Raw genomic sequence first — 17,435 nt, forward strand, 5'->3', positions numbered from 1 at the left:
AAATCTCAACAACTTTTTTGGCCAACCCAATAGTTAGCATTTATATCCACTTTTCTTGCCTTTTTTTTTTTTTAAGAGCTTATTTAGAATTCTTAAGCGTCCTAGCACCTTTGCTTTTAAACACTTGACAGTATTTATCTTTACAATGGTCCTTAAGGAACTCTCATCTCTATTTTATATATAAGAAGACTTGCATTTCAGAAAGTTTTGACTTACCAGTCTGAGAAGTTGATGAACTGGATTTGAACCCAGACCTTCTGACTAAACGTTCTGTACTTCTCACTGGTTGTCCCTTTGGTCCCTGGAGATGCAGTCATTACATGGGCAGGTTGCAACAGGAATATATAGGATTGGCCTAGAAGATGAACAGGTAGCCTGTTGTCTTTGAAGAGCTGTGGGCATGATGTTCGCAGACCCAGACTTTAGTCCCAGCTTTGCCATTAATTCTGTTGACCTTTGGGAGGGGCCTGTAAACTTTCTGGATGTCAGTTTTTCCCATTAAATCAATTACTTGTTAAGCCTGGCTGTACACCAGAATATTCTGACTTTTTTAAAGAAAATTACTTAGTTTCTGGTACCACCCCAGATCTGTGGGAGAAGAACAGGGAGCAAATCCGTAGACCACCCTGGTGTTTCTTAAACACTCAGCATGGCACTGGGTTCTGCATTGACATTTAAGAGCCTCGAGATTAGATGGGCTCTAAAGAATTTCTATCAAATTCTCAAGAGGGTCCTTTCATAAACATGTCTTTCTTTAGCAAATGCAGCTGCATAGCATTAATGTAACATTTCTGTGGAAATCATCTGTAATACTTATTTTGGAGTCTGTAATAAAGTAGCTTAGATTTTTTCCATATAACTTTTTTACACTTGATCTTAGCCAAAATGCCAAGAAGCAATCAGTATATGTTTTTTAATGCTATATGTTTGATTGCTTATAGACATATTGATTTAAATATTTGAGTGCCTACTGTGTTAGATCCCACACTGGATAGGTACTCACAGAGCCTCCACGTATTATCTCATGGACCAGGAAGTGAGCAGAATGCAGCCCTTTGCTCGAGCAGCTCTTGAGCTGAATGAATATTCCTGAGAAGCAAAAAGCTTTAACACTTCCATTTAGTTAAATTTCACACATGTACACACACAGTTAAATAAATAAATAACTCCAGACGTCTGTTTATCCAAGTTCTTTCCCCATATTTACTTTTTCTATAATCTCCTGTAGAGGCCTCCCAGGTGTCTCAGTTGGTAAAGAATCCGCCTGCCAATACAGGAGAGACAGGTTTGATCCTGGGTCAGGAAGACCCCTTGGAGGAGGAAATGGCAACCCACTCCAGTATTCTTGCCTGGAAAATTCCATGGACAGAGGAGCCTGGTGGGCCACAGACCATGGGGTCACAGAGTCAAACACACCTGAGCACAATGTACACACAGTCCCCTGTGACTTTGTCATTTCCCCACAGGTCTCTACTTTGAAATCCAGAGACAAATTAAAAGGAAACAGTGGCCGCTTTCTTACCTTTTCTTGGTCTCACATGGGTTTCAACTCACAGTATATAAGCTCGTAATTTCTTCTAAGAGATAGTTTTTAATATTCTTGAAAATTAAAGTTATATAAACATTTAAGATAAAATCTATTTTTTCCTTTAAAATTATTTCTGTTTGGCCTCATCACATAGGTGTTTATGACAACCAATTATAGCGGGGTCACACAGAGTCGGACACGACTGAAGCGACTTAGCAGCAGCAGCAGCAGCAATCACTTAATTACATGCATACTTTGAATCATTTTTTCAACTCCAACATGAGAACTTAAAGAGTCTTTCTGTCTTATTTCTCTGCAATTCATCTTTGATAATAAACCTGACATAAGGCAAAGCTTTTTTCAAATAGAATTCAAATCCCATCGCATTGTGATTTAAATGATAGATTAGAAAGTAGGTGAAATGGTTTCCCAGTCTGGCTCTGGTATCATATCAGGGGTTTATGAAGCCAGGTGACTATCTCATGTGTCATGTTGACGAAAAGCATTACAAGACAGTGTCAGCAAAACAAGATAGTGTCAGCAAAAAGTTCAGCATTCAAAGAGTCTTTTAAAATAGAAATTTCAGAAACTTGGCAGCCTTGTATGACATTTTTTTTCCCATGGCAGCTCTTTCTAATGAACCATAATAACTTCGCTGATGTACCCTCTTCTTACTACTGTATAAAAGGTAAGCCTAGCACTTTGCTTTTGGTTGGGATCATTATCAATAATGATGAATTGCAGAGAAATAAGGAAAAATAGGGAGAATCTAGAGTTTTGTGTTAGTTTTCAATAGCTATCTCATAAATACATTCTTAATTAATCTTACAGTAGAACAAAGTATGCTTGTTGTAACAATTACAGAAACTACAACTGACTTTTGGAAACATTTTGCTTTTGATTGACACTATTTGTGTTAAGCTTTTATTTTAGTATTAGAGCAGCTAAGTATGTTTGGTAGTAAGTTTTTTTAAAAAGTTTACCAACATCAGTATTTTTTAGATCTTTTCTACTCTATTTTTCTCATCTTTCTGTATGCTTTCATGACATCTGTTAAAGTTTGTTTTAAATGAATCTGAAAAATTCAATTTCCAGCAGCATTTTGAAGAATGAAACTTCATAGGCAGTTTCTCAACGTAGAAACAGGAAAATCATGCAGTTTCCTGTTCATCAACTCTCGAAATGGTGGGTGCAGAACTTTGGGCATCACTTCCATTTCCATGGCCCTTTGCCCTCATATAATGAGGGGGGAAGCCCTCAGGCTGCATGTACCCAACACCGGTGCTCCTTGGGATTGAGAGGAAGACATGGTATTACAGCTGATCTGGGATGGAGGACCACAGTTGGCCGCTTCCAGTTTCCTTCCCTGATGGCACGCATTGAAACTGTGAAAGCAGAACAGCCACAGAGGCTTCAGAGTCGAGAGTGACTTTGATGTGAAGCAGGGCAGGATGAGGCTGTGTTGTGACCCAGAGCTGGGCAGCAGGGAGGCAGTGATGTCTCCATCATGTGAATTTCCATGGAGCCCCACGGAACCATGTGTGCTCAGACCCATTGGGCCAGAAGAAGACGACGTGGATGCTGCACCAGAGCCTCCCAGAAGGCCTTGAATATTGTCTCCATCGTGTGAATTTCCATGGAGCCCCACAGAACCATGTGCGCTCAGACCTACTGGGCCAGAAGAAGATGTAGATGCTGCACCAGAGCCTCCCAGAAGGCTTTCAATGTTTTCCTCTTTGTAAAGCAGCGAGTTCTAGTGAAAAACAACATCTGGCTTAAGCATACCTCACACAGCTTCTCCCAATTTCCAAAACAATACCTACCCCCCAAACCCAGAATGGAAGCTCACAATGTGGCCAGAGGAACTGGTTTAAAAGGGAAAGGAACCACCTCTCCCTGACCCCACCCGAGAATAGTAAGAGGATTCTCCCCCATATTTGAATCTTTTTAAGGTGGTTTTCCTTTTACATTGTGTGCGTTAGATTCTGCTTCGTGAAGGCTGTAAGAAGATTCTCGTAGCCGACTCACTGTCCTTACTAAAGAAGATGCACCGAACTCAAATGAAAGGCATTCTGGTTGATGGTGAGTAAAATGGAAAGAATCATATTGGAACTGCATGCCTCGCTTTCAGACAGGACAAAGAGAAACATTGTATAATCCCAAGTGTAGAGTAAGTCCCCTACATATGTTCCAAGAGCACGTAAATCCGACAAAGTTAGCTGAGGTATCAACTAACATAATTGGCTATGTAGTACTGTACTGTAATAGGTTTATAATGCTTTTTCACACAAATCATACATAACCACCAAACCCAAAAGTAGACATTTTAAATCTACAGTACTTTACCTTGAAAAGTACAGTAGTGTGGTACAACAGCTGGCATCCGGGGACACGTTTGCATCTCTGCAAGTTCAAAACCTTAAGGTTCGTATGTACGGGACTTACTGTGTGTGTTTCCTTGCAGAGGAGAACATCTGTGAGTCCTGCCTTTCCCCTATTCTTCCATCAGGTAAGATGGCTGGATGGAGGAAAAAAATTCCCAGTTATGTGTTAATGACAAGCAGAGTTAAAATTTTGAAGTTAGCGAATTACACTTTATCAAACTTTTGGGATAATTCAGCTTAGAGAAGAATTTCAGCCATATCCCTACTCAGTTGCATGCTGGGGCTGCCAATTTCTTAGGGGTAAGGTTCCCAAGTTTTAGAGTGAGTCTGCATCTGTGGGTAGGCTTGTTAAAACTGAGATTGCTGGTCCCAACCCCTGTAGGGGGTGATTCAGTAGTTCAGGGTGGGACCCAAAAATCTGTATTTCTAACAAGTTCCCATGTGATGTGGATGCTACTGGTTCAGGGGACAGTCTTTAAGAACCGCTGCCTTAGTATAAAACAAAACAAAATGAAAACTTTCCATCTACTTGTTTAGATTCCAAGGTAGAAGAACCATATGTATTCTTGGGGAAAAAAATTACAGGTAGCTTTCACTTTTCTTTAAACTTTTCATTGCTTTGTGGCTCTAGGCACCTGAGTTATCTCATATGTATTTCAATGGAAATGGATACTCACCTTTTAATTGGAAACTGTGGTTCCTTAAAAGATGTGCACGTTTGTTTATTTGTATGTAAATATATATATCTATCACCAACTACAATCAAAGCATTTTAGGGACTTCCCTGGTGGTCCAGTGGCTAAGACTGTGTGCTCCCAATGCAGGGGGCCCAGGTTCAATCCCTGATATGCCACAGCTAAGACCTGGCACAGCCAAATAAATATTAAAAAAAAAAAAAAACCATTTTACATACGGCTCATTTAGGATGTGTTAGGCTTCCCTGGTGGCTCAGATAGTAAGGAATCCGCAATCTGCCTGCAATGCAAGAAACCCAAGTTTGATTCCTGGGTCAGGAAGATCCCGTGGAGAAGGAAATGGCTACCCACTCCAGTATTCTTGCCTGGAGGATTCCATGGACAGAGGAGCCTGACGAGCTACAAAACATGGAGTTCCAAAGAGTTGGACATGACTGAGCAAATAACACACAGGATGTGAAAAGAGAGATTTCCATATTTTGAAGTAGAAATTAAAGCAGTTTTTCAGATGCTAAGAAAATGCTTCATATGTGTAAATTCAACATGGAGAAGCACTACAAGACCTAGTTTGTGTAGCATTTACTTTGATTTGAGGGATTATTTAATAGGGCAGGAGCACAGGAAGTCATTTCACTTGGGGTCTTCTGTAGAGGTTTGGACTTTAAGTGCTTATGTTAAAAATTGCAGTGGGTTATACACATATCCGGGGCTTCCCAGGTGGGGCTAGTGGTAAAGAATCCACTTGCTGCAGGAAACATAATGAGATGTGGGTTCGATCCTGGGGTTGGGAAAATGCCCTGAATGAGGGCATGGCAGTCCACTCCAGTATTCTTGCCTGGAGAATCTCATGGACAGAGGAGCCTGGCGGGCTAGAGTCCATAGTATTGCACAGAGTCAGACACCACTGAAGCAACTTAGCGTGCATGCATACACATATCCATTCATGTTCTTTTCCATTATGGATTACCCTAGGATATTGACTGTAGTTCCCTGTGCTACACAGTACGATCTTCTTGTTTGCTGTAGAGCAGAAATGAATACAACACTGTAAATCCACTATAATAAAAAATAGAAAAAAAAAAAAACTGCAGTGGGCGTAGGAAAAGCAATGAGCTTTTGTAGTGTTTTAGTCAGTGTTTTAACGGAAGGAAACCACATGCACCTGCACAGTATAGTCAGTTTTCTAATTTAATCTGTTAAAGGTTAAATCTTACCGGCACTCAGCTGGCTACACCAAGCAGGAGCAGATGAGGTGCAGTGCCCAAGCGGACTTCCAGCACAGGGCAAGGTCACACCAAGGATGTTAGCCCAGCTCTGCCCTGAAGTCAGTGAAGGGTCTCGGCAAACACAGATGCTTTCAGGCAGAAAGTATCCGTACAAACCACAGAATCCACTTCAGTATGTGGTGTGTCACAATTGTGTACACAGGGCTGAGGGAGGGAGAACCTTGTACAGTCACATACACATGCTGATTTTTTTTTTTTTTTTTACAACAAATGCTGTTGCCTTGCCATGAAATCATCCCCAGTGTGTAGCTGCAGTAACTGATTGGGAAGCCAGGCAGCTAACTGGGGACCCCAGAGCAACAGGACTCATGCCTGCCCTGTGTTCAACCATGCTACCTGGCTGGGATGCAATTGTAAATTAGCAATCTTCCCAGGGCAGCTTCTGGCTGGAAAATGAAACTGCTGTTGCCCTGAGCTCTTCTTTCTTCCCTGCCCTGTCCCCCTAGATGCAGCAAAGCCCTTCAGCATGGTGGTCTTCCACTGCCGGCATATGTTCCACAAGGAGTGCCTGCCCGTGCCCAGCATGGTGAGTGGGTGGCTTGGCCACCACCAACTTGAAAGCAGTTGGTGCAGCCAGAGGGATGTGCTTAAAATGATAACCATCCTCTTAGGACATCCTCTGGTTCAAAGTTACAACCTTCATCTGTGTCTCACAGTTAGTTTGTCACATCAGAAAAAGTGATGAGCCTATTTCTCAAATGTAAAACTGCTTAGTACACGATCAAAGCATACTCATGTATGTAAATTTGTTCAGATAAAATCGATGACTGTTGGGCTCCAGAGATGAGAACTATGGGGAGAACCATATTTTACTGTGTCTGACTTTCTCACCCTGATTTCTATATCACAACACTACTGTTTTTTCAGTGTCAAGGCGGGTTCCCCGGGGTGCCCCTGGGTAACATTAGGCTCGTCTTTCTGTGGGACATCCTTTGAGTCCCAGAACAACAGCTGGTCTAGACAGAATCCCATGTGAACGAGCTGTACCCTCCAGGGAAAGGAGTGACATCGCATGGCCTCCTCCCCATCCTCCATCAGTGCATCCCATCTGGATATGACAGTAGAAGGAGATGATCTTTTTAAAAGTCTGCATTTTTACTTGCATTTTTTAGACCTCTCCTGCGCAGTTCTGTAACATCTGCAGTGCGAAGCACCGGGGACCAGGAAGTGCCATTTTGGAGATGAAAAAATAGCTCGGTTCTGTTTGTCAGCCTCTTCCTCACTGCTGTTTGAGGACTGCTTTTGCAGCAACAGAAGCTTTTGTTGACACCAGTGCTGTTAAGAGATTTGTACATGTTTAGATTATGCTTAAGAAGAGCTTCTGCATCATCGTCTGTCTACTAGATGTTTCTCTTTGCAGTTGACAAAGAAGTTAGGGCTTTCCCTAGCCATACCTTGAAAGATGTGCATTCAGGGTCAGTATTTTATCATTTATTTGTTTGACTCATTATTTAGGAAGAGAAACTGAAGTCTTGGAGTTGGAAGTGACGTTTCAGTAAAACTGTCCAGCCATAACATGGACTGCTGAGAGTTGTCCCAGATGGCTGAGTGCCTCACCACTGAGGCTGTCTAGCAACACCTTGGACCTTGTTTTCATATCCTCTGCCAGCAACCATTCTCAGATTCTGGGTTTGGCTTTTTTTTTTTTTTTTCCAGTATGTCATCAACTATGCTTACCTTTTTAATTGGCATTGAATGAAGCATTGTGTGTATTGTCACTGACTATGTGATGTCTGGGAATAACAAGAGCAGTCTGATGCCATGCAGTTTCATGTTGACCGATGACATGTTCTCTGTGTCCCAATGACCAGCAGTGTCTGCCCCTGGCAAGCACTCAGCATTTGTTGATTGAATAAATGTTAGCTCTTCCCACTGTGAAAGACTCACTTTTACTGGGTTGTACAACTTTAATCAAGCATTCTGGCACCCTCATAAGGAATGGAAGAGAGTTTCAGCACCTAGAGTGTGAGGGAGTGTGGGTGGGTGTCGCTAGCAGGGAGGATAGGAGTGATGCTGTGGAATCTGAGAGAGATGCTCAGGAGAAAGGCAGCTGATGCTGGAGGATGGGCATGACAATGTTTCCTGTAGCCTCCTTTGCCCTTGTAGAACATAGCATAAAACAAAGGGAGAGAATTCAAACTTGTGCCTATGTCTCATAGTCCCTGGTTTCGTTTCCTTGGGCTACACTGCCATCCTCTAACCAGTGAAAAACACATATTCACTGTCCCTGCTCTCTTTGTCCCAAGAGAGGGAATAAATGCAGCTTTCTGCATCTGCCTTTTTGGGGAGAGGGTGGGATGCTAATGACTACCAAGCACATACCAACTACTGAACTTGGTACAGTCGTTCCCATGAGCAGCATCTCATTTCATTCTTATAGGACTCCCCAGACTACCTCCTGACCCCAAGAAGAAGATATTATATCCCCAGGTTTACCAGCAGAGAAATTAAAGTGCAGAGATGTTACCACAAAGGTGACTCTCACTTCAGAGCAGGGCTCTGCTCTAAGAAATCACATGGCCAAGTTCAGAGGAAATGCACAGTACATCTTTTTGCACTGGGATTAAAGAGAATATTAAGTAGAATACAACAGACTTCACTGGTTAGTCTTAAATATATAGAACTAGAAAGTGTTAGAGGTTACTGTCATCCCTCTCAGTATTTCCGTATTCCACGACTAGGGATATTTCTGCTACACTGCTAAGTTTTCCTTTTAACCAGAGAAATTCTTCCTTCACACACAAAAAAACTTACAAGTGAGCCCAATTTGAAACATAGCTGAAAAGCAAAGCTACTCCACTTACATTTGAGAAGAATGTAGTTGCTGACTTCAAATTTCACATCCTTTCCTTAAAAGGTTTCTTTAGTGTGAAACCACTAAGTTCAAAGTTATTTTGTGATAAGTTTTATTTTGCTTTTGTTTTTAGCCAAAAAGACTTTATACTAGTTTAAGTATGTCCATCTTTGAAAAATTTTCAGGCGTTTTCAATAAAAATGTAACTGGTTGCTTTAGTGCTAAATGATCTGTATTTAATATTATGAAAACAAAAAATTGAGCAATTATGTTTATACTAGTTTAAGTATGTCTGTCTTTGAGAATTTCTGAAACAGTCTCAATAGCTTTTAATTTGGTGGTTCTATTGCTAAAATACATATATTTAATATATGAAAACAAACATTGAGCATCCATATCATGTCAGCAACTGATACAAGCACTTTGTATGCATTATCATTCATATGAACCATATGAGATGGGCATTTATCATTATCATCATTTTACAAATGGGAAGCTGGGCACATAAAGTTTAAACAATTTGTCTTAAGGTCAAGGAGCAGGCAGTGGGTAGAGCTGGAAGTCAAACCCATGCAGTCACCCTTCAGAGCTCCATGATCTTAACCAGTACCATTTGATTTAAAAAAAAAAAAAAAAGTATTTGACCAGTTTTGGTCAGTGTATAGAAAACAAAATCTGCTATATGAGCAGAAACAGATTTATCATGAAGTATGGAATAGCTTCCAGAACCACCGAGAAGCTGAAGAAACAGACAGGAGGCAGACCTTCCAGGAATGCCTCACCCGGCCCCCCAGAACTGGCTGCCAGGGCCTTCACACCCACTCCACCTCTGTAAGGGGATGAACTGCACAGAGCAGTGCAGATCGTTCTTTTCAAGTAAACTTTCTATAAATAAAAGTGTACACATTTCTCAGTGTTTTTTCAAGTTCACCCTCAGTAGCACTAAATAAGGAATGTTATGTATGTACCTGTTTGTGCAAAGAGACATTTCTGTGTGCTAAATATCACACCACTTGAGCCTGATTATCAGGACTTGGGCTTGATAAATTTTAATGAAGACTAACTAATTTTGATACGAAACGGTAACTTTGACTTCACAAACACTCCCAGACATGGAGCTGAGTGTCCTTTTATAAAATCTAGAAAGAAATGCCCATGTCCTGCAATGCAGGTTTAGGGGTGATGAGAAGCAGTGTGATGTTAGTAGTGAAGGTGATGGAGGAGAGAGAAAGAAACACTCAACCTCCAGAAGCAGGAACCCCAGAGGGAGCCAGTCCCCAGGCCGTTCTGTACATTCACCCAGAACAGTGGTGCTGAAATAAAAACATGGTCACGTCATTTCTCTAAAGCATCTAATGCCTCATCTGGGCCTTGGCCGACCTCTGTCCACACTGGCACTGGTGGAGATTCCATCATTCCCATAGCCACCTATCACCTACATCTGTTGCCAGCATCTCTTGTGATGTGTTCAGAGCCAGCTGGTCTCTGGTCCTTGGTCCTCGACTTGACCCTGCTCTCCTGACCACCACAGCTCTCCCAGCCCCCAACACATCTGTCTACCTTGTGACTTTGGAAAATTCATTCAACTTACCCACTGATGTAGTCTTTGTTGCTTCCGCACCACACCCAAGAGGGTGGATAGGTGGCAGGAGAGTGAGAAGGGTGGGCATTCAGTTTGCAGACTCACTCCCTCTAAAAGAAAACAGAAAGTGAATAAATGCAAAAGAAACAAAAGAGACCATAGCAAAAATCAACAAAGCCAAAAGCTGGTTCTTTGAGAGGATAAATAAAATTGACAAATCATCAGCCAGACTCATCAAGAAACAAAGGGAGAAAAATTAAATCAATAAAATTAGAAATGAAAATGGAGAGATCACAAGACAACACAGAAATACAAAGGATCATAAGAGACTACTATCAGCAATTATATGCCAATAAAATGGACAACTTGGAAGAAAGTTGTCCATTTTAGAAAAGTACAACTTAGAAAAGTACAACTTTATAAAACTGAACCAGGAAGAAATAGAAAATCTTAACATACCCATCACAAGCATGGAAATTGAAACTGTAATCAGAAATATTCCAACAAACAAAAGCCCACAACCAGACAGCTTCACAGCTGAATTCTACCAAAAATTTACAGAACTAACACCTGTCCTACTCAAACTCTTCCAGAAAATTGCAGAGGAAGGTAAACTTCCAAACTCATTTTATGAGGCCACCATCACCCTAATACCAAAACCTGACAAAGATGCCACAAAAAAAGAAAATTAACAGGCCAATATCACTGATGAACATAGATGCAAAAATCCTTAACAAAATTCTAGCAATCAGAATCCAACAACACAGTAAAAAGATCATACATCTTGACCAAGTGGGCTTTATCCCAGGAATGCAAGGATTCTTCAATATCCACAAATCAATCAATGTAATACACCACATTAACAAATTGAAAAATAAAAGTCATGATTATCTCAAGAGATGCAGAGAAAGCCTTTTGACAAAATTAAACATCCATTTATGATAAAAACCCTCCAGAAAGCAGGAATAGGAGAAACATACCTCAACATAATTAAAGCTATATATGACAAACCCACAGCAAACATCCTCAATGGTGAAAAATTAAAAGCATTTCCCCTAAAGTCAGGACCAAGATAAGGGTGCCCACTCTCACCACTACTATTCAACATAGTTTTGGAAGTTTTGGCCACAGAAATCAGAGTAGAAAAAGAAATAAAAGGAATCCAAATTGGAAAAGAAGTAAAACTCCCACTGTCTGCAGATGACATGATCCTCTACATAGAAAACCCTAAAGAATCTACCAGAAAATTACTAGAGCTAATCAATGAATATAATAAAGTTGCAGGATATAACATCAACACACAGAAATCCCTTGCATTCCTATACACTAATAATGAGAAAATAGAGAAATTAAGGAAACAATTCCATTCACCATTGCAACGAAAATAATAAAATACTTAGGAATATATCTACCTAAAGAAACAAAAGACCTATATATAGAAAACTATAAAACATTGGTGAAAGAATCAAAGAGGACACTAATAAATGGAGAGATAGGCCATATTCATGTATTGGAAGAATCAATATAGGGAAAATGAGTATGCTACCCAAAGCAATCTATAGATTCAATGCAATCCCTATCAAGCTACCAACAGTATGTTTCACAGAGCTAGAACAAATAATTTCACAGTTTGTATGGAAATACAAAATAGCCAAAGCAATCTTGAGAAAGAAGAATGGAACTGGAGGAATCAACCTGCCTGACTTCAGGCTACTACAAAGCCACAGTTGTCAAGACAGTAATCGTACTGGCACAAAGACAGAAATATAGATCAATGGAACAAAATAGAAAGCCCAAAGATAAATCCATGCACCTATGGACACATTATCTTTGACAAAGGAGGCAAGAATATACAATGGAGAAAAAACAATCTCTTTAACAAGTGGTGCTGGGAAAACTGGTCAACGACTTGTAAAAGAATGAAACTAGAACACTTTCTAACACCATACACAAAAATAAACTCAAAATGGATTAAAGATCTAAACCTAAGACCTGAAACTATAAAACTCCTAGAGGAGAAAATAAGCAAAACACTCTCTGACATAAATCACAGCAGGATCCTCTTTGACCCACCTCCTAGAATATTGGTAACAAAAGCAAAAATAAATGGGACCTAATTAAAATTAAAAGCTTCTGCAAAACAAAGGAAACTATAGCCTTCAGAATGGGAGAAAATAATAGCAAATGAAGCAACTAACAATCACAAAAATATACAAGCAACTCCTGCAACTTAATTCCAGAAAAATAAATGACCCAATCAAAAAATGGGCCAAAGAACTAAACAGACATTTCTCCAGAGAAGACATATAGATGGCTAACAAACACATGAGAAGATGCTCAACATCACTCATTATCAGAGAAATGCAAATCAAAACCACAATGAGGTACCATTTCACACAGGTCAGAATGGCTGCTATCCAAAAGTCTACAAGAAGTAAATGCTGGAGAGGGTGTGGAGAAAAGGGAACCCTCTTACACTGTTGGTGGGAATGCAAACTAGTACAGCCACTATGGAGAACAGTGTGGAGATTCCTTAAAAAATTGCAAATAGAACTGCCATACAACCCAGCAATCCCACTGCTGTGCATACACACTGAGGAAACCAGAATTGAAAGAGACATGTGTACCCCAGTGTTCATCGCAGCACTGTTTATAATAGCCAGGACATGGAAGCAACCTAGATGTCCATCAGCAGACGAATGGATAAGAAAGCCGTGGTACATATACACAATGAATTCATTTGAATCAGTTTTAATGAGGTGGATGAAACTGGAGCCTATTATACAGAGTGAAGTAAGCCAGAAAGAAAAACACCAATACAGTATACTAATGCATATATATGGAATCTAGAAAGATGGTAATGATAACCCTGTATGCGAGACAGCAAAAGAGACACAGATGTATAGAACAGGCTTTTGGACTCTGTGTCCAATAGGGGAGGGCAAGGGTGGGATGATTTGGGAGAATGGCATTGAAATGTATAATATCATATGTGGAATGAATCACCAGTCCAGGTTCGATACATGATACTGGATGCTTGGGGCTGGTGCACTGGGACGACCCAGAGGAATGGTACAGGGAGGGAGGAGGGAGGGGGGTTCAGGATGGGGAACACGTGTATACCTGTGGTGGATTCATGTTGATGTATGGCAAAACCAATACAATATTGTAAAGTAATTAACCTCCAACTGCAGATGGTGACTGCAGCCATGAAATTAAAAGACGCTTACTCCTTGGAAGAAAAGTTATGACCAACCTAGATAGCATATTCAAAAGCAGAGACATTACTTTGCCAACAAAGGTCTGATTAGTCAAGGCTATGGTTTTTCCAGTGGTCATGCATGGATGTGAGAGTTGGACTGTGAAGAAAGCTGAGCACCAAAGAACTGATGCTTTTGAACTGTGGTGTTGTAGAAGACTCTTGAGAGTCCCTTGGACTGCAAGGAGATCCAACCAGTCCATTCTGAAGGAGATCAACCCTGGGATTTCTTAGGAGAGAATGATGCTGAAGCTGAAACTCCAGTACTTTGGCCACCTCATGTGAAGAGTTGATTCATTGGAAAAGACTCTGATGCGGGAGGGATTGGGGGCAGGAGGAGAAGGGGACGACAGAGGATGAGATGGCTGGATGGCATCACTGACTCGATGGACACAAGTCTGAGTGAACTCCGGGAGTTGGTGATGGACAGGGAGGCCTGACGTGCTGCAATTCATGTGGTCACAAAGAGTTGGACAAGACTGAGCAACTGAACTGAACTGAAAATAAATTTACATTAAAAAATAAATTAAAAAAAAAAACCTAAATGAGGAGATACGTAAAAATAAGAAAGTTATCTGATAAACATGGACATTAAGTAGGTGAATCAGCAAATCAAATATTTAACACCCAGGTTATGTTGTTTCATCTCATATATCCCCGTGGCTGATTCATGCCATTGTATGGCAAAACCAATGCAATATTGTAAAGTTAAAAAAAAAAATATATATATATATATATATATATATTTTTTTTTTTTTGAAAAAACAGAAAGTGAGGTCTTTCTGGTCTCAGAGCTTCTGCCCTCTGCAGGGTCCATCTGTGTCGCATCCCCACCTGAGACCCAGTCCTGAGACACAGAGCAAGGCACCCTTCTCAGCTCTCCTCTCCCTGAGCCTGTCTCCTCCTCCTGCTTTACCTCGGTCCAGCGGAATACTTCCTTACTAGGGCAGTGAAACTGCTTCTCACAAGATCAAGTCTGATTTTTGCTGTAAAACTTTGAGTTTGGGTACTCAAAAGGTTGAGGCTGCTACAAACTCTTGACTCTAAATTTTTAAGAATTTATTTTGGAACTCCTCCTACTTTGCTGTATCAACTCTGCCTTTCTGTGAACAAGGAAACAATATTAGAATGCCCAAGGGGGAGAACAACCCATAGTGGTTCCTATATCAAAATACCATGCACCAATTCCACTTATGTGTCTGACCTGGAGTGTGGACTGTGAACTCAGTAAAGAAGACGGAAATGTATTGCCACATCTTTCCTGTGGCAGAGAGAAAATGTGTGTTCAATGAGTGAAAGTAAGCTTAGTCTTCCTCCCCTGTTCAAGATACATAGATATATATATTTTGTATATATAGCATTTTATGACATGGGTGGCATGGCTTGTAAATGTGAACCTCTCCTGATGGATGTTCTCATTGTAGACATGCTGTCATTTCACCTTATATTCCTCCCTTGAGAGCCTGCTCACCAGCATTAAAAAAAAAAAAAGCTTTGCCTCCTCCTGAAAGTTCATGCCACCTGAAACCTCATCTTTGAGTATCCCTCCTCCTCTGTGTCCACATCCAGTCCACCATCTTTTCTCACCCTCACACCATCTTTTGCATTCTCATTTGCTCCCAGATCCTGACTAGCATCTGGATGAGTTACCTCCTCAAATAAATTGTTCCTGAAAGGAAATAAATATCTTATAATCTCAAAAGTCATGCTGCAGAAGGGACACTTACTAAATGTCCCTTGATAGACTGAGCAAGATATCATTCTCCCTCTGAGTGTGGAGATCTTTCCTTAGGAAGGAGTACTGGAAATATGACAGAAAGAGTGGAGAGAGCCTTGCTAGCATGCGTAACTCCTGTGACTCATCTTTCTTGAAACTTGTTGGTTCCATGGATGCATCACTTTCTATAGTTCTGTATTCATACTATGGCTTTCTAAACATGAACTTTCACTGATTAAAAAACAGCTCATACAACTCAGTAACAACAACAAAACTGAACTGAAAAATAGAAAACTTGATATTTTGCCAAAGAAGATATAGAGATGACCATTAGGCACATAAGAGGATGCTCAACATCACTAATAGAGAAACGCAAGCCAAAACTATAATAGTTATTACCTTACACCAGTAAGAATTGCCCTCATGAAAAAGTCAAATAACAAATGCTGGAGAGGGTGTGGAGAAAAGAAAACCCTCCTACACTTTTGGTGAGAATATAAATTGGTACAGACAGTATGGAAAACATAGGTGGGTTCCTCAGAAAGCTAAAAATACAATTACCATATGATCCCATAATCCCACTCCTGGGGATCAGTCAGTCAGTCAGTTCAGTCACTCAGCTGTGTCCGACTCTTCACAACCCCATGGACTGCAGCACGCCAGGCTTCCCTGTTCATCACCAACTACCGGAGCCTACTCAAACTCATGTCCATCATGTTGGTGATTCCATCCAAGCATCTCATCTTCTGTCGTCCCCTTCTCCTCCCACCTCAATCTTTCCCAGCATCAGGGTCTTTTCAAATAAGTCGGTTCTTTGCATCAGGTGGCCAAAGTATTGGAGTTTCAGCTTCAACATCAGTCCTTCCAATGAATATTCAGGACTGATCTCCTTTAGGATGGGACTGGTTTGATCTCCTTGGAGTCCAAGGGACTTTCAAGGGTCTTCTCCAACACCACAGATCAAAAGCATCAGTTCTTCGGCGCTCAGCTTTTTTTATAGTCCAACTCTCACATCCATACATGACTACTGGAAAAACCATTGCTTTGACTAGAAGGACCTTTGTTGGTAAAGTAATGTCTCTGCTTTTTAATATGCTGTCTAGGTTGGTCATAGCTTTTCTTCCAAGGAGTAAGCGTCTTTTAATTTCCTGGCTGCAGTCACCATCTGCAGTGATTTTGGAGCCCCCCAAAATAAGTCTGTCACTGTTTCCATTGTTTCCCCATCTATTTGCCATGAAGTGATGGGACCAGATACCATGATCTTAGTTTTCTGAATGTTGAGTTTTAAGTCAACATTTTCACTCTCCTCTTTCACTTTCATCAAGAGACTCTTTAGTTCTTCTTCACTTTCTGTCATAAGGGTGGTATCATCTGCATATCTGAGGTTATTGATATTTCTCCTGGCAATCTTGTTTCTAGCCTGTACTTCATCCAGCCTGGCATTTTGCATGATGTACTCTGCATATAAGTTAAATAAGCAGGGTGACAATATATCCAGCAAAATTGTAATTTGAAAAGTAACATGCACCCCTATGTTCACAGCAGCGCTATACAGAATAGCTAAGACATGGAAGCAATCTAAGTGTCCGTCGACAAAATAATGCATAAAGATGTGATACACATATATAATGAAATACTACTCAGTCATAAAGAAAAATGAAAATACCATTTGCAACAACATGGATACAACTAGAGATGAGCGTACTAGTTGAAGTAAATCAGAGAAAGACAAATACCATATGATATCACTTATAGTGAAGTGATAATGTGAAATCTAAAATGTGACACAAATGAACTTATCTATGAAACAGATACAGACTCACAGACAGAGAACATAATTGTGCCTGCAAAGGGGGAGGGGGTTGGCAGAGGAATAGAGTAGGAGGTTGGAGTTAGCAGATGTTAGCTTTTATACACAGAATGGATAAAATCCTATGATATAGCACAATATCAATATTCAATATCCTATGATAAACCATAATGGAAAAGATTATTAAAAAGTGTATCATGAATGGATAAGAAAGCTGTGGTACATATACACAGTGGAGTATTACTCAGCCATTAAAAAGAATACATTTGAATCAGTTCTGATGAGATGGATGAAACTGGAGCCGATTATACAGTGAAGTAAGCCAGAAAGAAAAACACCAGTACAGTATACTAACACATATATATGGAATTTAGAAAGAT

General features: G+C 40.4%; 1 protein-coding gene across 2 annotated transcripts in view; it reads left to right on the forward strand.

Annotated features, from left to right (window-relative positions):
* The window catches only part of VPS41 (VPS41 subunit of HOPS complex), a 197,803-nt gene extending 190,056 nt beyond the window's left edge, over positions 1-7,747 (forward strand). For both annotated transcript variants that reach the window (XM_068972619.1, XM_068972620.1), the window contains 4 exons: positions 3,511-3,610; positions 3,993-4,037; positions 6,340-6,419; positions 7,006-7,747. In XM_068972619.1, the coding sequence (XP_068828720.1) occupies positions 3,511-3,610; positions 3,993-4,037; positions 6,340-6,419; positions 7,006-7,086 (306 nt within the window). In that variant the 3' untranslated portion in view covers positions 7,087-7,747. The remainder of the gene's footprint in view (positions 1-3,510; positions 3,611-3,992; positions 4,038-6,339; positions 6,420-7,005) is intronic.
* Positions 7,748-17,435: the final 9,688 nt, after the last annotated feature.

The sequence above is a fragment of the Capricornis sumatraensis genome, chromosome 5 (assembly GCF_032405125.1).
Source record: "Capricornis sumatraensis isolate serow.1 chromosome 5, serow.2, whole genome shotgun sequence".
Classification (NCBI taxonomy): Eukaryota; Metazoa; Chordata; class Mammalia; order Artiodactyla; family Bovidae; genus Capricornis; species Capricornis sumatraensis.